The sequence below is a fragment of the Loxodonta africana genome, chromosome 5, assembly GCF_030014295.1.
Source record: "Loxodonta africana isolate mLoxAfr1 chromosome 5, mLoxAfr1.hap2, whole genome shotgun sequence".
Taxonomy (NCBI): domain Eukaryota; kingdom Metazoa; phylum Chordata; class Mammalia; order Proboscidea; family Elephantidae; genus Loxodonta; species Loxodonta africana.
Window position 1 is genome coordinate 15,788,131 of NC_087346.1, and position 20,216 is coordinate 15,808,346.

A 20,216-nucleotide genomic window follows, 5' to 3' on the forward strand; every position below is an offset into this window, starting at 1 on the left:
CAAGTGGGTGGCTTTAACAAACAGAAATTTATTCTCCCACAGTTTAGGAGGCCAGAAGTCCAAATCCAGGGTAAGGCTTTCTCTCTCTGTCGGCTCTGGGGGAAGGTCCATGTCATCAATCTTCCCCTCGACTAGGAGCTTTCCAGTGCAGGAACCGGGGGTCCGAAGGACATGTGCTCCTGGCTCTTCTTGCTTGGTGGTAATGAGGGCCCCCTGTCTCTCTGCTCACTTCTCTCTTTTATAGCTCAAAAGAGATTAACTCAATACACAACCTAATCTTGTAGATTGAGTCCTGCCTCATTAATATAACAGCCTCTAATCCTGCCTCATTAACATCATAGAGGTAGGATTTACAACACATAGGAAAATCACATTAAGATGACAAAATGGTGGACAATCACACAATCCTGGGAATCATGGCCTAGCCAAGTTGATACACATTTTTGGTGGACACAATTCAATCCATAACAATGCCCTTGAACACACTGTTGCCTTGGCTCAGAACACTGGATGAAAATATTCTTTTATAAAACAGACAATTCATAATCTATCCCTAGACACATGAAAGATCAGGAGAAAAGGAAGTAAAGATGATTGATATATATATATATATATATATAATTTTTTTTTACTGCAAAGTGTTATTTTAAGGGGGGAATGCTATAAGAAAAACAGTAAAGACCAAAATTGTTTTCATTTTTCACTTAGAAAATGATTTAATTTTCCCAGAACTCCCTGAAAAACGGAAAGCAGTTCCAATGCAGATTTAAAACAATAGTTATCACACAACTTTCCAAAACTATATTTACAACATTCCTATAAGTAGAACTTCAGTCCATTTTTTTATATATTCTAAGTCAAATGCAAAAAGGAAAGCCTAGTAGTTTAGAAATATTAACAAAAGCAAATCAGTTACCATTACAAATGTCTTATCACCAAAAAATCCAAAATACACACTGGTGACTACCAAGAAGCTAATGACTAAATACTATTCTTCGTGACTACAATTTTCTTCAAAAAGTTAAAAACAAAATGACAAACTGACCTCTCTTTCGTTGATTACTTGACTGAGCTTCATCTTCACTGACATTTTCACTGGGACCATCTAATTTTGTTTCTCGGTTTTCTTTGCTCTCACTGTTGCTTCTCTTTTCAATCTTCTCTTCTTTTTCTTTTCTATTTTGTGGCTTCTTGTTTCCTTGGTTAATGACACTCTGACACTGCAAAAAAGGTCTTCTGAATGAAATTATTTTCATTAACATTTTCACTAACATATCTAAAAATTTGTGATAATATATCTTTCCTATATATTGTATAATAAATAACAAAATAGCCTTTATCCAAATAAGCTGCTTTTCAAAAGATGCCATTAAGAAAAAAAAAAGTCAAGGCACAGGATGGGAAAAAACATCTGCAAAGTAGCTGATAAAACAACACATAATGGACTCTCAAAACTCAGTAATAAGGAAACAGCTCAATTTTTTTAAAATCAAGAGTAGAACAAACACTTCAAAGAAGCTACTGATGTTAAATAAGCATATGAAAAGATGCTGTACATCATTAGTCAGAGAGTTACGAATAACTACCACTGCACACCTATTAAAACAGCTAAACTTAAAAAGACTGAACACACCAAGTGTTAGTGAGGATGGAGAGCAAATGAATTCTCATCCGCTGCTGATGGAAATGTAAAGTGCAGCAGTTTCTTAAAAGCTAAATAAATACCTACCATATGATTCAGTCATTCTACTCCAAGGTGCTTACTCAAGAAAATAAATGAATATATGAAGGCATATATCCATTGAAAAATGTGTACCCAAATGTTTACAGCAGCTTTATTTGTAACAGCAAAAACTGCCAACAATCTAAGTGTTCACCAACAATAGCGGAATAGATAAGCCGCTTTCCATTCATACAACGCAATATTCCTCAGCACTATGAAGGAAAGAACTACTGAAACACACATGAATAAATCTCCAATAACTATGCTGTGTAAATGCCAGAATGGAAAAAAAAAATTATATATACACATATACACAAATACATGTATATACACAAAAAGGACTGTGAGGAACTGTTGGGACTAATGAGTAAGTCCGTTGCTTGGACTGTGGTGATAGTATCACAGATGCATACAGGCAAAAATTTATCAAACTGTACACTTTACATGCGGCTGTTTGCTCTATGTCGTTAATACTCAACTAACCCTGGTGGCGTAGTGGTTAAGTGCTACGGCTGCTAACCAAATAGTCAGCAGTTCAAATCCGCCAGGTGCTGCTTGGAAACTCTATCGGGCAGTTCTACTCTGTCCTATAGGGTCACTATGAGTCGGAATCGACTCGACAGCACTGGGTTTGGTTTTTGGTTTGTTAAACTATTTAAATAGATATATTTACAACTACACACCAATTAATACTGCACCATTACAAATATCAAAGTGTATGGTGTCAAATAAAGACATGTAATCAGATAATCACGTATGCTATTCCTCTTAAAAGTTCCTTGATGGAATATTTTAGAGCCAACTTTCAGGGTTTCTTTTATAGGTATAGTTAAGTAAAACCGAAAGTCTATTCATTGTACACTTCTTGATATGAAATATGTATGTATATATACATATACATTTAGCACTTCAACACCTATTGAAAATATTGTAAATCAAAGAATATAAAACGAGCTTCATTTAGGCACATTACATTAAATCACATTACTTGTAGGCATTACGTGAAAATACAAGGAAGGTACACCAAACTCGAGGTTACCTCCTGAGAATACAACCAGAAGGGGGAAATGTGATGAATGAGATCAGGGATCCGCAAAATAGGTAAAACTATAAAAGGCATAGCTGCCAAGCTTACAGCACCTCTTTATCAATGTGTAATTTTATAAAATTACAAAATTTCAATTTATAATTCATAACATAAAATCATTATTACAGAAATAACAGGTAAACCTTACAATAAATGAAGCTTGAGACATTTACTAATACCCACTTTTGGCAATGTCAAATGATGATGCAAATTAACAAAAAAGTAATCTTTTCAATGAGTCTAGTCTTTAAATCTACCCAAAAAGTTACAATTTTCTAGATTTTAAGTAAAAATAAATTCTGCGTGATGAAATAAGAATATTCTCCTTTTATTAAAAAAAGCCTAAATCCCAAGAGAGAGGGCCACATAAACCAGAGACTACATCAGCCTGAGACCAGAAGAACTAGATGGTGCCTGGCCACAACCGATGACTGCCCCAACAGGGAACACGACAGATAACCCCTGAGGGAGCAGGAAAGCAGTGGGATGCAGAGCTCAAATTCTCATAAAAAGACCAGAATTAATGGTCTGACTGAGACTAGAAGGATCCCAGAGGTCACGGTCCCCAGACCTTCTGTTAGCCCAAGACAAGAACCATTCCCAAAGCCAAGTCTTCAGACAGGGATTGGACTGGACTATGGGATAAAAAATGATACTGGTGAAGAATGAGTATCTTGGATCAAGTAGACACATGAGACTATGTGGGCATCTCCTGTGTGGAGAGGAGATGAGAGGGCAGAGGGGGTCAGAAGCTGGCCAAATGGAAATGAAAACAGGAAGTGGAGGGGAGGAGTATGCTGTCTCATTACAGGGAGAGCAATTAGGAGTATATAGCAGGGTGTATATAAGTTTTTGTATGAGAGACTGACTTGGTTTGTAAACTTTTACTTAAAGCACAATAAAAATTTTTAAAAAGCCTTAAAATAATACTCACTCCAGTATTCACTAATTCACTCGGTGTTGGCCAATTTGCCATGTCGCTGAAATCACTAGCCTAAGAAATAATAAGTGTGATGTTTACAGGTTAGCTTTCAAAATTATAAATAGAAAAAATACTTCCTAAAGGTGAACATAATTTTCTTAAAAAGGCTGCATTCAGTTATACGTAGGCATTTGCCAAAATAATCCAAAAGCCTCTCGGAACAACAGAACACTTTGAGATAAAAAAGCTTAGGCTTATGATAAAACTTCTAGCACAATTTAATTAACTAAAATGAGGTACACATGACAACAAATGGTTTTGGATAAAAATTACAATTCTCTAGTATACTAACAAACTAACATCAGTGACACAATTGGAAGAAAAATACACTTACACAAATCTCAGAGGAGTCCCTAACAATTTTTCAAAGTCAAAGTCAATATAGTTAAGAACTATTTCTTATAAAGGACATACCTTACTGGTTTTCTTTGTCTTGAGTTTTCCTGCTTTTATAATTTTGGGAGAACTGAGCTCTACAGAAAATACACAGAATTGTTTATATAACCACCTCATTCAATATATTTAACAAAATAACATTGTACCAATTTCACTAAGTCAGCATAGTCATCGCTCCCAACAAAATCCAAAGTTTTGAGACTCAAATTCCTAACAAGAAATCAACTACATTTAACATGTTGATTCAAATTGGTCTTCAGTGTCCAAATCAAGATGTGAGAAATATATTAACAGTTTACTTACACTGAATTGACAGACCAATCTATTCATTAGCAGAACAATTACATGATAAAATTAGAAATAAAACAGCTTTTAATACAAAGTTATGAACTCAAGTAATGTCCAATGGGATACATTTTTCTATACAATTAATACATTCACCAAGAAGCAGCCAGAAAATAGGTCAGAAGACTTCAAACCATTTGTCCTAGAGAACAACAGGTTTGGCAACTGTAATAGGTTGTACCTAGATTCGAGCCATAAAGTGGAGTAACTGGCCACTGTAAAAGTTTGTTCAAGAGTATCATAGGATCACTACCTGCCACTATCTTGAATAAGAGCACACTTGAAAATAAAAACCAATACACTGCTCCCAAACGAAAAAGTTTTTACATTGCCTTTTAGTTTGGTTCATTATCTAGCAAGACGGTCAGACAACATGATCATCTAGCTAAACATGACCTAACGTAAATATTAAATAACAGAATAAACTTGAGATCTGCATCTACGGACAGCACAGTAATCAAGCAAAACACGAATCTCATAAATCATGGCCATAACCAATTTACAGAATGAAGTAATCTTTGAGTTAAAATCCAGGAGCAGGTTTAAATGCAATACAGAGTTCTTATCAAAGGAAGAGACATGAAATATGAGAATGTGATCAGGAATGGGCACACAGAGATCTTGAACACTACTATAGTATTCTATTTCTAAAGCAGAATACTGAGTCCACAGGTATTTGTTTTGTCATTATGCTTTTAGGTAGACATGTGTGTGTTTATGTGCATATGGATAAAATACTTCATTAAAAAAAACTAAATGCAGTAGAAAAAAATATACAAGCCAAGTAGGACAAAAAAACTGAAGTCCATGGGGGAGAAAAAGGTCTAAATTACTAATAAAGAACAATATTTGCCTAGACATTATCTACTATTAAGACACACTCTGTAGATACTATATATATTTATGAAAGTTATACAATATAGAACATTTGTGGGACTTCTCCCTCAACAAAGTGGAATACATACTCCAATATACTGCTGGCTCAGTAGGCAAGTAAATTTAACGCCTGGAAATTATAAAATGCAGTTTTACACAAACTGTTTGATGTAACAGAAACTAAGGGATAGGCAATACAAGCAAGTTTTATTTAGCTTTATTACAAATCATGAGACATTTATAACAGGTCAGGAACTAAATATTTAAAAAACTATTCTGACTACATAAAAACTTTTTAATAAAAAAATTTTAACTTCAATACTAAATGACAAAATGAAGTTTAACAGAAAAGCTGGAGAAAAAGTATTTGCAATGTGACTGTTAATAACCTTTTTATTAAAAAAATCAAAACGGCTCCGTTCTACCTAGACATTGAGAGTAACCTCCAGCTAAAACTGAGTAGAGCTTGGGGAGGAAGAACCTTGAACTTTATTTAGTTCTTCAGACTTAAAAAGGAAGAGATTTTGATTTTGGACTTTAATACTCTTGGTCTTTAACTCAAAAAGAGTTTTGTCTAAATTTTCTTCTCAACATTTTTTAATGTTTCAGCTTTAATTCCTCCCCAGGATATATAATGGGAAAAGTTTACATTTAACTTTGGAGCATCTATGATATTGTCATTTTATTAGTAGGCTCTTTACGCATACATTGTAATTGGAATGTTTATATGAATTTTTATCTTTTTATAATTTAATTTCATCACAGAATATGTGACAAACTATGTTGGACAATATGACTAAATAATATAGGACACGAAATGTATTATGAAGTAATTTCTTGCCATTGATTACTAAGTGGCCCTAAGAATTTGCTCACTTTTCCATGAGGAAGATTTTCCTCAAAAATCTTGTTCTTTTGTATCAATTCCTCCCCACGGAAAAAGAATAAGTTTCCTGATTAATGAGTTTTAAAAAAAAGAAAGGAACTGCAAAGCCACCATCCTTTCCCCCTTTTTCTTTGGGAGTCCCTGCTGTTGTTGGTATTAGGTGCCACTGAGTCAATTTCGACTCAGAGCAACCCTATATGATGGAGCAGAAATGCACCATAGCGTCTTCTAGCCTGTGAGCTTTACAGGAGCAGATTGCCAGGTCTTTCTCTCACAGAGCAGCTGGCTGGGTTTGAACCAGCAACCTTTTGGTTAGCAGCTGAGTGCTTAACCATTGCACAACCAGGCCCCCTCCTTCCCAAGGAGTGAGCTAAGTGCTCACAAAAAGCAAGCATTCTGGTCTGTTTCTTCATGCTGTCAACTTCACAGAGGCAGAACCCCCACAGGAGTAGCAGGGGGATGTACAGCTGTGCGACACCAAACTGGGTGGACAAGTTTTTCTAATTCCAAGTTCAATGTAACGAAGTCCTTTGTGTTGCTCACTTAGGCCACCTCACCAACCCAGTCTTTTTTCAGTTATAAGGATGATACTGAGCTTTAAAAATAAATAAATAAATAAATAAATCTGGGTAAAGGATGACCAAATGATTCAAAAAAGAAACACAAATGACCAAACATGAAAAGGCACTCAGTCGCACCAATACACAAATATAAACTAAAACAAACATTTTTCACCTATCAAGTTGGCAAAAAAGAGAAAGCTCAGTGTTGGGATCAGCCTGTAATGAAATGGAAACTTCTCTCATGGTGTTCGTAAAAGTACAAAGAGTGGTGTAATCTTTCAAGGAACTAATCTGTCATTTAAAATATATATATCCGTTGATAGAGCAATTCCACTTCTGGGAAATTATCTGGGAGTCAAGACAAGGTACAAAGATGTGCCTCTAAGACATTCACTGCATCTTTGTTTATAACTGTATTTAAATAAACAACTTCCATATTCATTAATATGGAATAGTTAAATTATGGTACATCTACACAAAAAGAATAATTTAAACCTTTTAGAAGTAAATCTGTATGTATTAACATGGAAAAGAAGTCTATCAGGTTTTAAATATATTACACATATAGAGAACAGGTAAAACAAGCCTAAGGAAGGGAATTTGTCATTTTCTCATGTTTCAACAAATATGGAAATTGCCCTGTATGTCATTAGAGAAAAACTAAAACTGAAAAGGCAAGTCAAACTAGAGGAAAAAATATACACACACATACAAACACACATTTACAGATTATACATATACACAGGCACAAATAAATGAAACCTAAGGAACAAACTTCAGCTACTAGAGGCTCCAAGTGCGTATAAATACACACCAGCAAGTGTGTGATCTTAGTATCTCCACTTTCCAAATATCGGTAGTGAGGCATTATCACTATATACTAGCATAATTTTTTCAGAAATATTCCAATACCTTTAAAATGTTATTCCTTAACCCTGGGAATCTGTAATAAGGAAATCATTCTAAATAGAAAAGAAAAATAATTCACTTTGAGAACAAAAACTACAAGACAATAAATAGGGCTATAGCAAAGTTTTAATTGATAAAACACACTGATACAGGCAGTCCCTGACTTATGACTTTGAGTTACAAACAACTGCGCTTACTATGGTCCTTTTTTTGGTAAATCTTACTGTTAGTAATATGTATCACATGCAATGTTGCAGCATATAGTTTGCTGATGTTATCATTCTCATGCCAATCCCCAAAGACAAAAATCAGATTTATAAAGATACTGATAATAAAAGGCAATAACAACAAAAACTTAAAAAAAAAAAGGTATTCCACTTAGAACAGTGTCACTGGAACAGAAGCCCATGGTGAATCAGGAACTATCTGTATCATTATATCACATTATTTTATTCAAGGAAAAATGTAGAAAAATGCCATTTTACTATAGCGTTTTAAAAAAATATAAAAACTACTTAATTCTCAAATTGGAGTACCAATTTATACAGTCACTTTAGAGAGCTACTTGACAACTAAATACCCTGGGACCTAACAATTCCACTTCTCAGAACCTGCCTTAGTCATCTATTGCTGCTGTAACAGAAATACCACAAGTGGATGGCTTTAACAAACAGAAATTTATTTTCTCACAATTTAGGAGACTACAAGTCCAAAAATACAAGGCACTGCTTTAGGGAAGGCTTTCTCTCTCTGTCAGCTCTGAAGGAAGGACCTTGTCTCTTCTGAGCTTCTGCTCCTGGGCAATCTTCATGTGCCTTAGCATGTGTCTCCCCCAGTCCCTTTCTGCTTCATTGTTTTATCTCTTTAATATCTCAAAAGAGCTTGACTCAAGACATATCCTACACCAGTCTGCCTATTAACGTAACAAAGACAATCCATTCCCAAATGGGATTACAGCTATAGGCATACAGATTAGGATTTACAACACATATTTTCGGGGAACATGATTCAATCCATAAATCCCACTCTTCGGCGCCCCAAAATTCATGTCCTGGCCACATGCAAAACACATTCACCCCTTCACATCATCTCAAAAGTATTAAATCAACTCCAAGTCCCAAATCTCATTTTCTGAAGCATCTAAATCAAATATGGGTGAGATTTTAAGCATATTTCATTCTGGGGCAAAAGTCCTCTCTATCTGTGAAATCTAGAATATAAGTTATCTGTTTCTGAAGTACAATGGCAGAACAGGCACATGGTAGACACTTCCATTACAAATGGGAGAAAAGAGATAAATAGGCACCAAGCAAGTCCAAAACCCAGCAGAATAAATTACATTAGCTTCCTCAAGGCTTGAAAATAATCCTCTCTTTTCTGAGACCACCTGGACAATGGCCCTGCCCTACAGACTCTGGGTGTTGGCTACGCCCTCTGGATTCCAGTGGAGGTCCCTGGCCCTGGGCTTCAGCTCTGCCTTTCAGGCACACTGGAATGGCAAATCTGCTCCAGGGCTTCAAACTGGTTCAGTCACTGGAGAGGAAGCAAAACCAGAACAGACACTGATCTTTACAAATTGGATGATCTGGAATGGTAACTGCAAAGAAAAATTACAGGTCTGGAATAGGAAACTCGGAAGAGTGAGCCCTTTCAGGAGCCTGATACGCTGAGACTATTGCCAGGACTGTGGAGAGTGACACATTCAAAGCAGCACTGTCAGCCACCACCTTTGAGCAAGGCACCACTGTTCGCACTGCACAAAATTGAGTGGACAAGTAATATGGATGCCATACAACACGTATACTGCCCTTGTTTTCTACGGGGGAGATAAAGTTTCCAGCAGGGCTTTGACCTGTAATTTTTCCCTTCCAGTCACCATTCTGGTTTACCCAAATTCTAAAAATTCTAGTCTGTTTCAGTGTCACCTCCTCAGCCACCTCTGAACCGTGAAGAACCAGTTCAAAGCCCCACTCTGCTCCTTCAGCTTTGGGTGGTCCCATTCTCCTAGTCCATTTGAGCGGTGACCCGCACCCTTGGCCTTTCTAGGCCCCATTCTTCTGCCCCTTAAGCATGGCAGCTCTGCCCTCTAAGCCTTGGGCAGTGGCCCTATCTCCCTGGTACTCAAAGCCCCACACTCCAGAACCAAGCTGGTGAAGATACGTCTCTCTGAAACCTAGGAATCCATGGCCCCAACACTTTGAAACCCAGTAGGCTGTGATTTCACTCTTCGAAATCAAGAAGGCCTGCTTCCCATGCTCCTTCTAACAGTTCTGGGATCTCCGAGCTTCTCCAGGGTAGTTCATTTCTTTTCCTGGAGGACAACAGGCATAGCTCATTTGGCCTGTTTCCTGCCTGTAGAATTCCAAGAGGCAGAGAGTGTTCTTTCCTTTTGTTCTTTCTCTGTCCCCATCAGTCTAAGCTGATGGGTTTTGTGCCATGGTAGTTGGTTAGATCCATCAGTCATAGGCAGATTTAATCTCTTTAACAAAAGATTATGTAACCAAATCCTTGGTGACATTCTAGGGCATGTGTCCTTAGTTTGTACAGCAGAATATTCCAAATCTCTAAATTTTGTTTTCATTTTGCACAGTTCATCTCTTTCCTCTTACATTTAACTGTAAGCAGCAAGGAGAAACCATGCAGCCCCTTTAAGATCTTGCTTAGAAACTTTCTCAGCCAGGTATCCAAGTTCATCATTCACAAGTTCTACCTTCCACCAAACATCTGAACATAATTCAATTTCTTTGCCACCACATAAAAAGCATCACCTTTCCTCCACTGTCCAATCACACGCTCATCATTTTCTTTTAAGCCTCACCATAAGCACATTTAATATCCACATGTCTAGCAACATTTTATAGCTGGCACCATATGCATTCTCTAAGATGATAGAGACTTTCGCTATAACTCGCCTCACTTCCTTCTAAACACTCACCAGAACTGCCTGGTTGTTGTTGTTGTGTGTCCTTGAGTTGATTCTGACTCATAAAAACCCAATGTGACAAAGCAGAACTGCCCCACAGGGTTTCCCAGGCTGTATTCTTTACAGGAGCAGGCAGCCAGGTTTTTATCCTAGGGAGCTGCTGGTGGGTTTGAACCACTAACCTTCTGGTTACCAGTTGAGCACTTAACCATTGCACCACCCTTTTAGAATCACCTTAGATATCTGTAATTCTACCAATAGTCTCTTCAAGGCAATGTAGGCTTTTATTATTAGGCACCTTAAAACTCTTCCAGCCTCTACCCATTACACAATTCCAAAACTGCTTCCACACTTTAGGTATCTATTAGCACCACTACTTCTTGGCATCAAATTCTGTCGCTATCTAGTGCTGCCAAAGAAGAAATACCACAAGTAGATAGCTTTAAAAAACAGAAATCTATTTTCTCACAGTTTAGGAGGCTAGAAGTCTGAATTCAGGGTGCTGGCCCTAGAGCAAGGCTTTTTCTCTGTCAGCTCTGGAGGAAGGTCGTTGTTTCTTCTGAGCTGCTCCTGGGCAATTTTCACGTGGCTTGGCACCTCTCTTCCTCCTTCTTTGCTTCTTTCTGCTTGCTTGTTTAATCTTTTTTATATCTCAAAAGAGATTGACTCAAGACACACCCTACACTAATCTTGCCTATTAACATATTAAAGACAACCCATTCACAAATGGGATTATAACCACAGATATAGAGGTTAGAATTTACGACATATATTTTTTGGGGGGGTACAACTCAATTCATAACACTGCCCAAGAGAAAGTCACACACGCGTATAAGAGGCATGTATAAAAATCTTCACTGGCTTAATGTTTAGTAAAATGTAAACAACCAAGATGATGGTCAACATTGCTAAATTAATGATGTATAGCTGTATATATGGACCGCTTCTCAGAAATTTCTTAAAGAAGTTTGGATTAAAATGGATCAGCCAATACTTTGACTGGAAAAATGCACAATGACATTTTATATTCTAAGCACATAAACAAAACATTTTATTTGGAAGTAACTGCATAGAAAGAGGTCTGAAAGGATATCCAGTAAACTGGTAACATGAGTATCACTTTTTTTAAAGGGGACATTGAGTTCTATGCTTTTACCAAAAATGTTATTTCATTAGGGTAATAACAGTAAGCTTATTTGAGGTTTTTGGAAGCAGGTGTTGGAACATTAAGGGTTGATGAAGATCAACATGGAGTCAGAAGACTCTCTAAGAATGGCAAAAGCAATGCTTCCCTGCACATGCTTTCATAAGAGAGGGGGCCCTGGTGGCACAGTGGTTAAGTGCTCAGCTGCTAACCAAAAGGCTGGCAGTTCAAATCCACCTGCCACTGCTGAGAAACCCTATGGGGCTGTTTTACTCTGTTCTACAGGGTCACTATGAGTTGGAATCAAGTCGATGGCACCGGATTTTGGTTTCAGGGGTGAAAGGAATCAAATTACTTTATAAAACTGATTTTTAGTAAGCAAAACGCAGCCATGGCTACAGGTAAGTGGTTAATGAATCCCATACTCAGATTTCAGTAAAGATTTCCAAATAAATAAAACTAATTTCAACAAGTTAGGACACAGATTGTGAGAAAGTTCCTTCTGGTCTCACTAAATTCAAGACAGCAGTGGCACTATTCTAGACTTCTGGGGTGGCTTTGGGTTGAAGAGGGCCTTATCCCAAAGCTATCTTATCAGGATCACCAGAGAGTATAATATACCGGCCAGGAGAACCATCCTAAAAGTAGAAAGACTCTCACAACAACTGGAGAAACTAAAATCTACCTCACTTAGAACCGCAAATTTTCATGTAGAGAAAAATTTAGAATTCGTGTCCTGAAATATATCCCAAATTCCTATATTATTTATATATCTGGCAATAAACTTTCTGGCAAAATTTTATAGGTGGAATTGTTTTGCCTCACTAAGTGGCAGTATATCCACGTTTGGCAGAAAAGGCCTGGTTTAAGTCTGTTATCCCAGTATAATCAACGGTGCCCCTTTTCTCTCTCAAGAGCATCCTGGTTTGTAAGATAATTATATAGGCACCCTACCTTCTGGTGTGCACCTACTCTGAACCTGAAGGGCCTCTGTTTCTATTTCATTATTCTTGGAGTTGCAAGTTTTCTTAGGAAAATACGAAGCCAGGGCACCAAGGTTAAAGATGGCACTCTGGTATTCAGAAGTGGAAGACATGAGTCTCACCATTTCATTCATTTACAAGGTCCAGAAGTCTTGCCAAAAGTCAACCAGCTACTTAGTAACAACACCTGGACTAGAATCCAAGTCTCTCAGAACAATCCATTTCTATACCATAATCTAAGTTAACTAAGTTTTTCAATTGCAAATATAAATCATGGTTGAACAGTGTAGTCAGTCATGGGGAGAGACTATAAAAGTTACTACATTACTCCTGAATGGTATTCCTGAAGGCAAAGAAAGGAGCCCAAGGAGTGAAGAGCAACCTACAGCCATCAGTAAAACTGACATTCCCAGGAACACCACCACACATCAAGCATCACCTTGTTCTTAATCTCCAATGAATATTATTGTTGTTAGTTGCTGGGGAATCGACTTCGATTCTTGGTGACCCTGTGTGTGCAGAGTAGAAATGCAACACAGGATTTTCAAGGCTGTGACTTTTCGGAAGCAGTACGGCACGCGTTTTCCCTGAGGTTCTTAACCTGTTTCTGACACCCAGGGACTCCCTCCAATGGGATTAAGACACCCCTTCTGATGAAAGTACCAGTAAATTAATTAACTAACCTGGTAAGATATTTTTAACAAGATCACTTGCAATTAAAGTTCCCTAGGCTTTGATTTTATAATCAACACAAAAGAGTTCATTTTTTGGTAGTCATGGAATATAACGCATAACTGTATATAAGTCTAGAAGTAGGCAGGTGAAAGAGCCAAAAAAAAAAAAAAATGATTTCACTAAAGCTTTCTTTCTCTTTGCTAAATTTTATGGAGATTGTCCTTAACGGTGTTCTCTTCAGTCAGTAAAAGAGGTAAACAAATAGCTCTAGGTAAGAGGAAGAAATGACAATATTAAATTCAGGGCAAATTTTTAAGTACTTTTTTCTGCAAGTGCCAAAATTTATCAAGAAGCAAAAGCTAAGGAACTCAATTAACTCAACACTTATTTCACTCTATTGCAGAGTTCCTCTGAAGAAACGGTAACATATCAGCAACATAACGTGTGTCTTTAATAATCACCGTTCATTTTATATCATTATCATTTGATTCTCACAACCCTGTTTTTTTATAACACGCTCAGATTTTCCCTATATTCTGCTGTTAACCTTTAATTTTAAGAAAAAGTGAAATAAACAGCTGTAATTTCTATATAAAAAGTTCAATTAATTCACTATACCCTAAGAAATCAAAACTGGAAGATGCGTTTTACCTTTGTTTATTTAGCATTTCCATTTTTAATTGCTTAATAGTTTTAAAAACGGCAGCTGCTACAACGAAAATAAAGCACCGGGGGCCATAATGCATTGGCCAGCATTCCAAGCGCAGTGGCTGCTCTCCACAGTTAAAGGGAAGGAGAGCTAACTCAACGTTAAAGGACTACCATTTACCTAATGTGCAATCCACTCACGTGTCAACTATTTCCATTTTTTCCCACAACAATCATAACTCAAGGCACCGAAATAGCAACATTTTAATATTAATAATTCTTTGAAAGCCTTGAGATTTTCAGCTCTTCAATTATTTTACAATAAAATACCAGGACCCCGCTTCCTCCTGCTCTTGCAAATGAAGCCCCTTGCTCCGCCTTGGTTCAGCCGGTTTTTAAACGTTCACAGGACCTTTTACCCCCGGATGAACTGCAAGACTATCGGCCTAAAGTTCGTTACTTTCCCGAGCTGCTAACACGTGGAGGCAAAGCACGATCGAGGCCGCGCCAGCCTCGCAGCGATGCCACTTTAACCCCGCCGCGCTCCCACCAGTCAAGGAGAACCTGAGGTCCCACCTCTTCCTGCCGCTCCCTTCCTAGATGTCCATTTATGTAAATAAGCAGAGTGAATGACACCTTGGAACGAAATACCTCCGACTGACAGGGAGACGAGGCCTGCCCCTCCCCCCGCCCAGCGCCCAATTCGCCACCACGCGCCAACAAGTCCCACGAGTTGTCCGTTCCCACACCCTCCCGGTTCCCACCCTACGGGAGCCACAGACCTGCCTCCAGGGTTTCCAGCGGGGGCGGCGGCGGCTCCGTCCCAGTGGGGGACAGGTGCTGGGGAGGCTTTTTGGTCCAGGGGTTCTCCTTAGGCGGCGGCGGCGGCGGCGGCTTCTCCTCAGGCCCGACCACCGCCTCCTCCTCCCGGGCGTCCTCGGCCGGCAGCTCCCGCAGCGGCTGCTCCCCGCCGAAGGGGCCCCCGGACCCGCGCGCCTTGTGCGCCAGGTGCAGCGCCAGCGGCCTCACGGGCACGGCCGCCTGGGGCACACTGTGTCCCAGCACCGGCGCCGGCGACGGCTCTCCACGCGCCCCAGCACTGCTGGCGGCCACGGCCCTCTCCTCCCTCGCCGCCTCTTTGCCCTCCCGTTCGGGCGCGGGCGGCTGCTCGGCCTGCCTGCTCGCCGCGGCCGACAGCGACTCCCTCTCAGCAGCCGCTGCCGACAGCTCCTCCCGAGGGTGCGCGACGGGCACCGGGGCGCGAGCTGACATCGTCCCCTTGCCCCAGCCGCCCCAGCCGGGGGGGCCCTGGGGCCAGGGAGCCCGGCTGCCCGTTCCTCCGCCCGGGCACCGACCGGCTCCGGCCTGGGGCAGAGAACCCGAGAGCCCGGCCGCCGTCGCCACCGCCGCCCGCGTCGCCCGAGGCCGTGCAGCGCCCGGCGTGCCGCCCCTCCCCGCGCCGAACGGAGCGCTAACTGCCCGCCGGCCCAGCCCGCCTCGGCGGCGCACGCCCGGAGCCCGCCAACACGCGCCGGGCGCCGCAGCCGGGAGCCGCGAGCCCTCACCTGGCGCGGGCAGCGGCGGACGAGCAGCGAGCCGGGGCCGACAGAGCTCCACCGGAGCGAGGGAGGCGCGCGCCCCGGGAGCCGGTAACTGCTCGCGGAGGCGGGGACATGGGGGGCGGTCCGAGAGGACGGGGCGGGGGCGGGGCCTGCCGGAGGAGCGTGACGTGGCTACTCACCGGCTCCTGCCCTCAACCAGGCCGCGGCGGCTGGCAGACTGACGAGCCAGCCGGTGCCGCCGGCCTCAGGGCCCGCCCTACCCCGGCGGCCCGCCGTAGGGGAGGCCGGGCGAACAGAGCGAGTCCCCGGCTCGCGGATGACGGCCGCCGGCCTGCGGGCGCAGGGGCGGGGCGCGCACCGGGCCTCTGTGACTCGCCTCCGGCTCGCGCCCGCTGGGGTGGCTTCGGGCGAGGGGCGGGGCAGGCTGCGCAGGTGGTGCCAGGCGGGCCCGGCCGCGGCGGGCAGGGGCAGTCGCTTTACACTTAGTCCCTGGAGCCGAATCGAACTTCGGTAGAACTGTCTCTGCCACAGGCCCGGGGCGGCTCCCCAGTGACCGGGGTGCCCGTCCCCCTGACCCAGGTGCCCTGGCAGGATGAAAGTTGCCCCCTGGCACCGCGACCACCTGTAGCCTTGAGCCACGTACAAAATGAGAACGCTGTTATCTGTAGGTAACTGTATATGAAACCTTTGCCTGGGCAGTTGGTTTAGTTCACTTCCCCACCCCTGTTTCCACCCGCTAATTGAAGTATCATTAAAGTGCTCTTGAGTATAACAAATAGTTAATATTTCTTTGGTCTCTCTCTCTCTTTTTTTTTTTAACCTGTTCCTTTAATTCGGGGAGATAACATTTGATTACAAATTAAACCCATTCCAAGTTGTTTTTTTTTTTTTTTTCCCTGGAATAGATTTGCATTAAAATAGTGCAAATATGTTTGGGGGGATCTGATAGGAGCTTTCTACTTGGCACTCATTCACTTATTGGTTTCATGTGCATGTATTGTGAGTTAGTGTTGCTGTGCAAGGTTGCTGAGAGTGAGTTCACAGGTGAAAATATTTTTTCGCTTAAAAGTCCCCCCCTCTCCCACTCCACCTCTGCCAAAAATAGGTATTCGCAATTTGTGTGGACTTGGAACTAGTCCAACCCAGCTTCACTTAAAACTGTCAGGCCAGGCAAATAATTAGTACAGGACCACCCTCCTGTGGTCCAGCTCCCACTCATAGTGACCGTATGGGACAGGGTAGAACTGCCTCATGGAGTTTCCAAGGAGTACCTGGTGGATTCGAATTGCAGACCTTTTGGTTAGCAGCCATCGCACTTAACCACTATGCCACCAGGGTTTCTAGCCTAGCTCCAGTCACATTAAACTCGAGATTAATTTTATTAACTCAAAAGCTGTACTAGGCATAAATTATTTTCTTCAGGCTAACAAACTAGTCATGCATTAAAACAGCTCTAAACAAGGTTTCTCATCTGTATCAATAATCTCTAATTTACCTGACCCTAGCCAACCTCTGAGGACCCTGTGGCCCAGTGGTTAAGTGCTTGGCTGCTAGCTGACAGGATGGCAGTTTGAACCCACCAGCTGCTCCCTGAGTGAAAGATGTGGCAGTCCGCTTCCCTAAAGATTTACAGCCTTGGGAACCCTATGGGGCAGTTTTACCTTCTCCTGTAGGGCCACTATGAGTTGGAATCAACTCGATACCAACGGGTTTGGTTTCGAACCAACCTCCTTTCCTATTAAGTGAGGATTGTATTTACACATGTATTCCCAGAGAGGCACCATCTTTGCTCTCTCTTTGGTGAAGCTTTGTGTTTTTAACTACCTCTTCCTGTTATAATCACCTCTTTGGAGACATGCCAGATAATACTTGACTCTCCCCTTTAGGAAAGCTTGTCAACAGATTCACTTAGGATGATTCAGAGAACACATTCTATTTTCCTGTAACCTATTTAAATACATGTTGATTAAAGACTGATTTAGTTGAGCAAAAGATTATGTGGAATGGTTCTCCAAAGTTTGATTTGTGTGGGCTACTCTAACCATGGTTGGTTGTTTTGTTCAGTGTTTTTAAGTGAAAAGTCATACAGGGACCTTCTCAAGTAAGGGTGCTTATTGAAGGAACACAGGGGAACTTTCTTGGAAATGGATTTTGGTTGCAGGGAGAGAAGAGCTGGAATTCAAAAGGGCTCTAGAGAACTCAACAGTAGGTGTTGGGGATCTTCGCTGTAATGCAATGCCACTAACGTCAATCAGCTACATCGCTAAGTTTGCAACTTGCTCCTCTTTTAAATTTATGCTAAAAACTCCTAGTTGCATATAACTATCTCTTGCAAACGACTTCATGTATCTTCTATTAGCACCTCTATATCTACTCTCCACCCTTCTGCTCTTTTGCCAGGGAGGACTGACCTGTTCACAGGGCACCACCTTCTCTAGTATCTGGATGGGTTCAGGCAATGGGAGGTACAATAGATTGGAAGCCAGAGAAGAGTGAGGTCATAGGCCTTATTGCCCCAGTTGGGTCACCATGGGTTGGCTGCAGTGCCTTCTCTGTACAGTTAAAAAAAAAAAAAAACAGTGCCGTCAAGTCAATTCCTACTCATAGCGACCCTATAGGACAGAGTAGAACTGCCCCACAGAGTTTCCAAGGAGCACCTGGAGGATTTGAACTGCCAGCCTCTTGGTTAGCAGCAGTAGCGCTTAACCACTATGCCACCAGAGTTTCCAAACCCACTCCAAATCCCTCTTTTTGCCTCTTCAGGCCTAGGGGTAATAACCTCTAGCCAGCCTTTTGGGTACTGCATTATCTTTTGTTGGCTTCCCTGACTCTTGCCTACACTTCTGTAAATGGTGCTTTTAACAACTCTCCTCAAATTGCCCATTTTGAGCTCTCCACCTGTTTTTTGCAGGGACCCTGATTGACGCAGTATGCCATTGTTGAATCTTCATTGCATTACTTATTCTGCCTCTGCTGATAATTGCCAAATTCTTCCTCTGCTTCTTAGTTCAAATTCATAGAAGACAGACAGTTTAGCTTATTTTCTCTAACCACATCACACAAATCATTAACCAACCTATGGATTATTTGCCCTTGGGTAGGGTCCCACCTGGCCCAGAGGAACAAGTTATTTGATTCAAAACATTGACACAAAGCAGTGGAGGCTGGGGGTTGGTGAGAGGGGGAGTGCCAGTTTTCGGTAGACGTGTTAGAGGAGCTAACCTAACCAGGTTCTTCCCCTTTTTCCATCTCTTTAGGAAAGACACCAACCATTTAAGTTCTGAAGATAACATGAGATAATATATAATATGTGTAAAATGCCTATCAAAGCCCCTAACTCAATTATGTTCGTTTTTAGCTATTTTTATTGCTTTTTAACCAAGATGTTGTTGTTAGTTGCTGTCTGGTTGATTTTCGACTCACAGCAAGCCCATGTGACAGAGCAGAGCTGCCCCATAGGGTTTCCAAGGCTGTAATCTTCATGGAAGCAGACTGCCACATCTTTCTCCCACGGAGCAACTGGCGGGTTCAAACTGCCGACCTTTTGGTTAGCAGCTGTAGCTCACTATAGCTCTTAGCTACTGGGCCACCAAGGCTCCAATTTAACCAGGATAAAAAAAACACCAAACCCGTTACCATAGAGTAGATTCCAACTCATAGTGGCTCTATAAGGGGAGATAAGTTTTCCCCTAATGTTAAAGGAGCTTGGGGTTTTTAAGGCTTGAGGGGAGATAACTGAATCTGTAGTGCACTTAAGCGAGGTGTGGCAAGAGGAGTATAGCTATCTTGTAATAAACAAAGCTTGGCTTTTTTTTTTTGGCCAGAGATGAGATTGGAGAGATGGCCTAATGCAGATCGCGAAGGGGCTCTTGGGTTATGACGGAGTTTGAATTTTATTCTCAGAGCAATGGGAAATCACTGAGAGTTTTTAAAATATTGCTGCAATATGGAGAGGGAAGGGGAAGTGGCCAGTGCTGTTAAACTATTGTTGTTACTATACTTACATGGCAATAAAGTGGAAATTTACAAATTGTTCAAGATTATAATATGTTAGTATGTTGCTAGTACAGTCTTGAAGTGAGAGTGCCCTGTCTCCTGAACTTGAACATCCTCCCACAGTGGTGATGGATGTATCGGTCCGTCATAGATTAAGTACATAAGCATGTAGACACGTACCAACTCTGCTCTGCATGGCTCTGGATTCTGTGATGTCCAAATCTGGTTTCCCATCAAGACTTGCCTTCAGAGAAGGAATGTGTGGATCACTGAAGATAAGAGTCTAATCCATTTAATGGTTATATGATTCATCAAAAAATAATAACTTTTGTTTGAGATTTAAATCATTTATTTATGTTCTTGAAGTCAAATCCATTCTTTTATATTTTTACTTTTTTTTATGAATGTTTTCAAACATAGAAGTAGAGAGAAAAATATAATTAACTCCCATTTACTCATCATCCAACTTCAACAATTAGCCATATTTTGGCATTTTTGTTTCATTTATATACACCTTC

At 41.2% G+C, this 20,216-nt stretch overlaps 1 protein-coding gene across 5 annotated transcripts in view; it reads right to left on the reverse strand.

Moving 5' to 3' along the window:
• LARP1B (La ribonucleoprotein 1B) overlaps positions 1 to 15,788 on the reverse strand; it is a 150,904-nt gene extending 135,116 nt beyond the window's left edge. Inside the window, exons 1-4 of one of the 5 annotated variants that reach the window (XM_064285329.1) lie at positions 15,706 to 15,788; positions 4,207 to 4,265; positions 3,745 to 3,804; positions 1,046 to 1,220 (exon numbers count right to left, since the gene is read on the reverse strand). In XM_064285329.1, the coding sequence (XP_064141399.1) occupies positions 1,046 to 1,220; positions 3,745 to 3,786 (217 nt within the window). In that variant the 5' untranslated portion in view covers positions 3,787 to 3,804; positions 4,207 to 4,265; positions 15,706 to 15,788. Of the gene's footprint in view, positions 1 to 1,045; positions 1,221 to 3,744; positions 3,805 to 4,206; positions 4,266 to 14,922; positions 15,201 to 15,705 lie in introns of those variants that run through there. The other 4 variants (XM_023548663.2, XM_064285330.1, XM_023548666.2 and 1 more) reach the window with 4 other exon arrangements.
• Between the last annotated feature and the right edge of the window lie 4,428 nt (positions 15,789 to 20,216).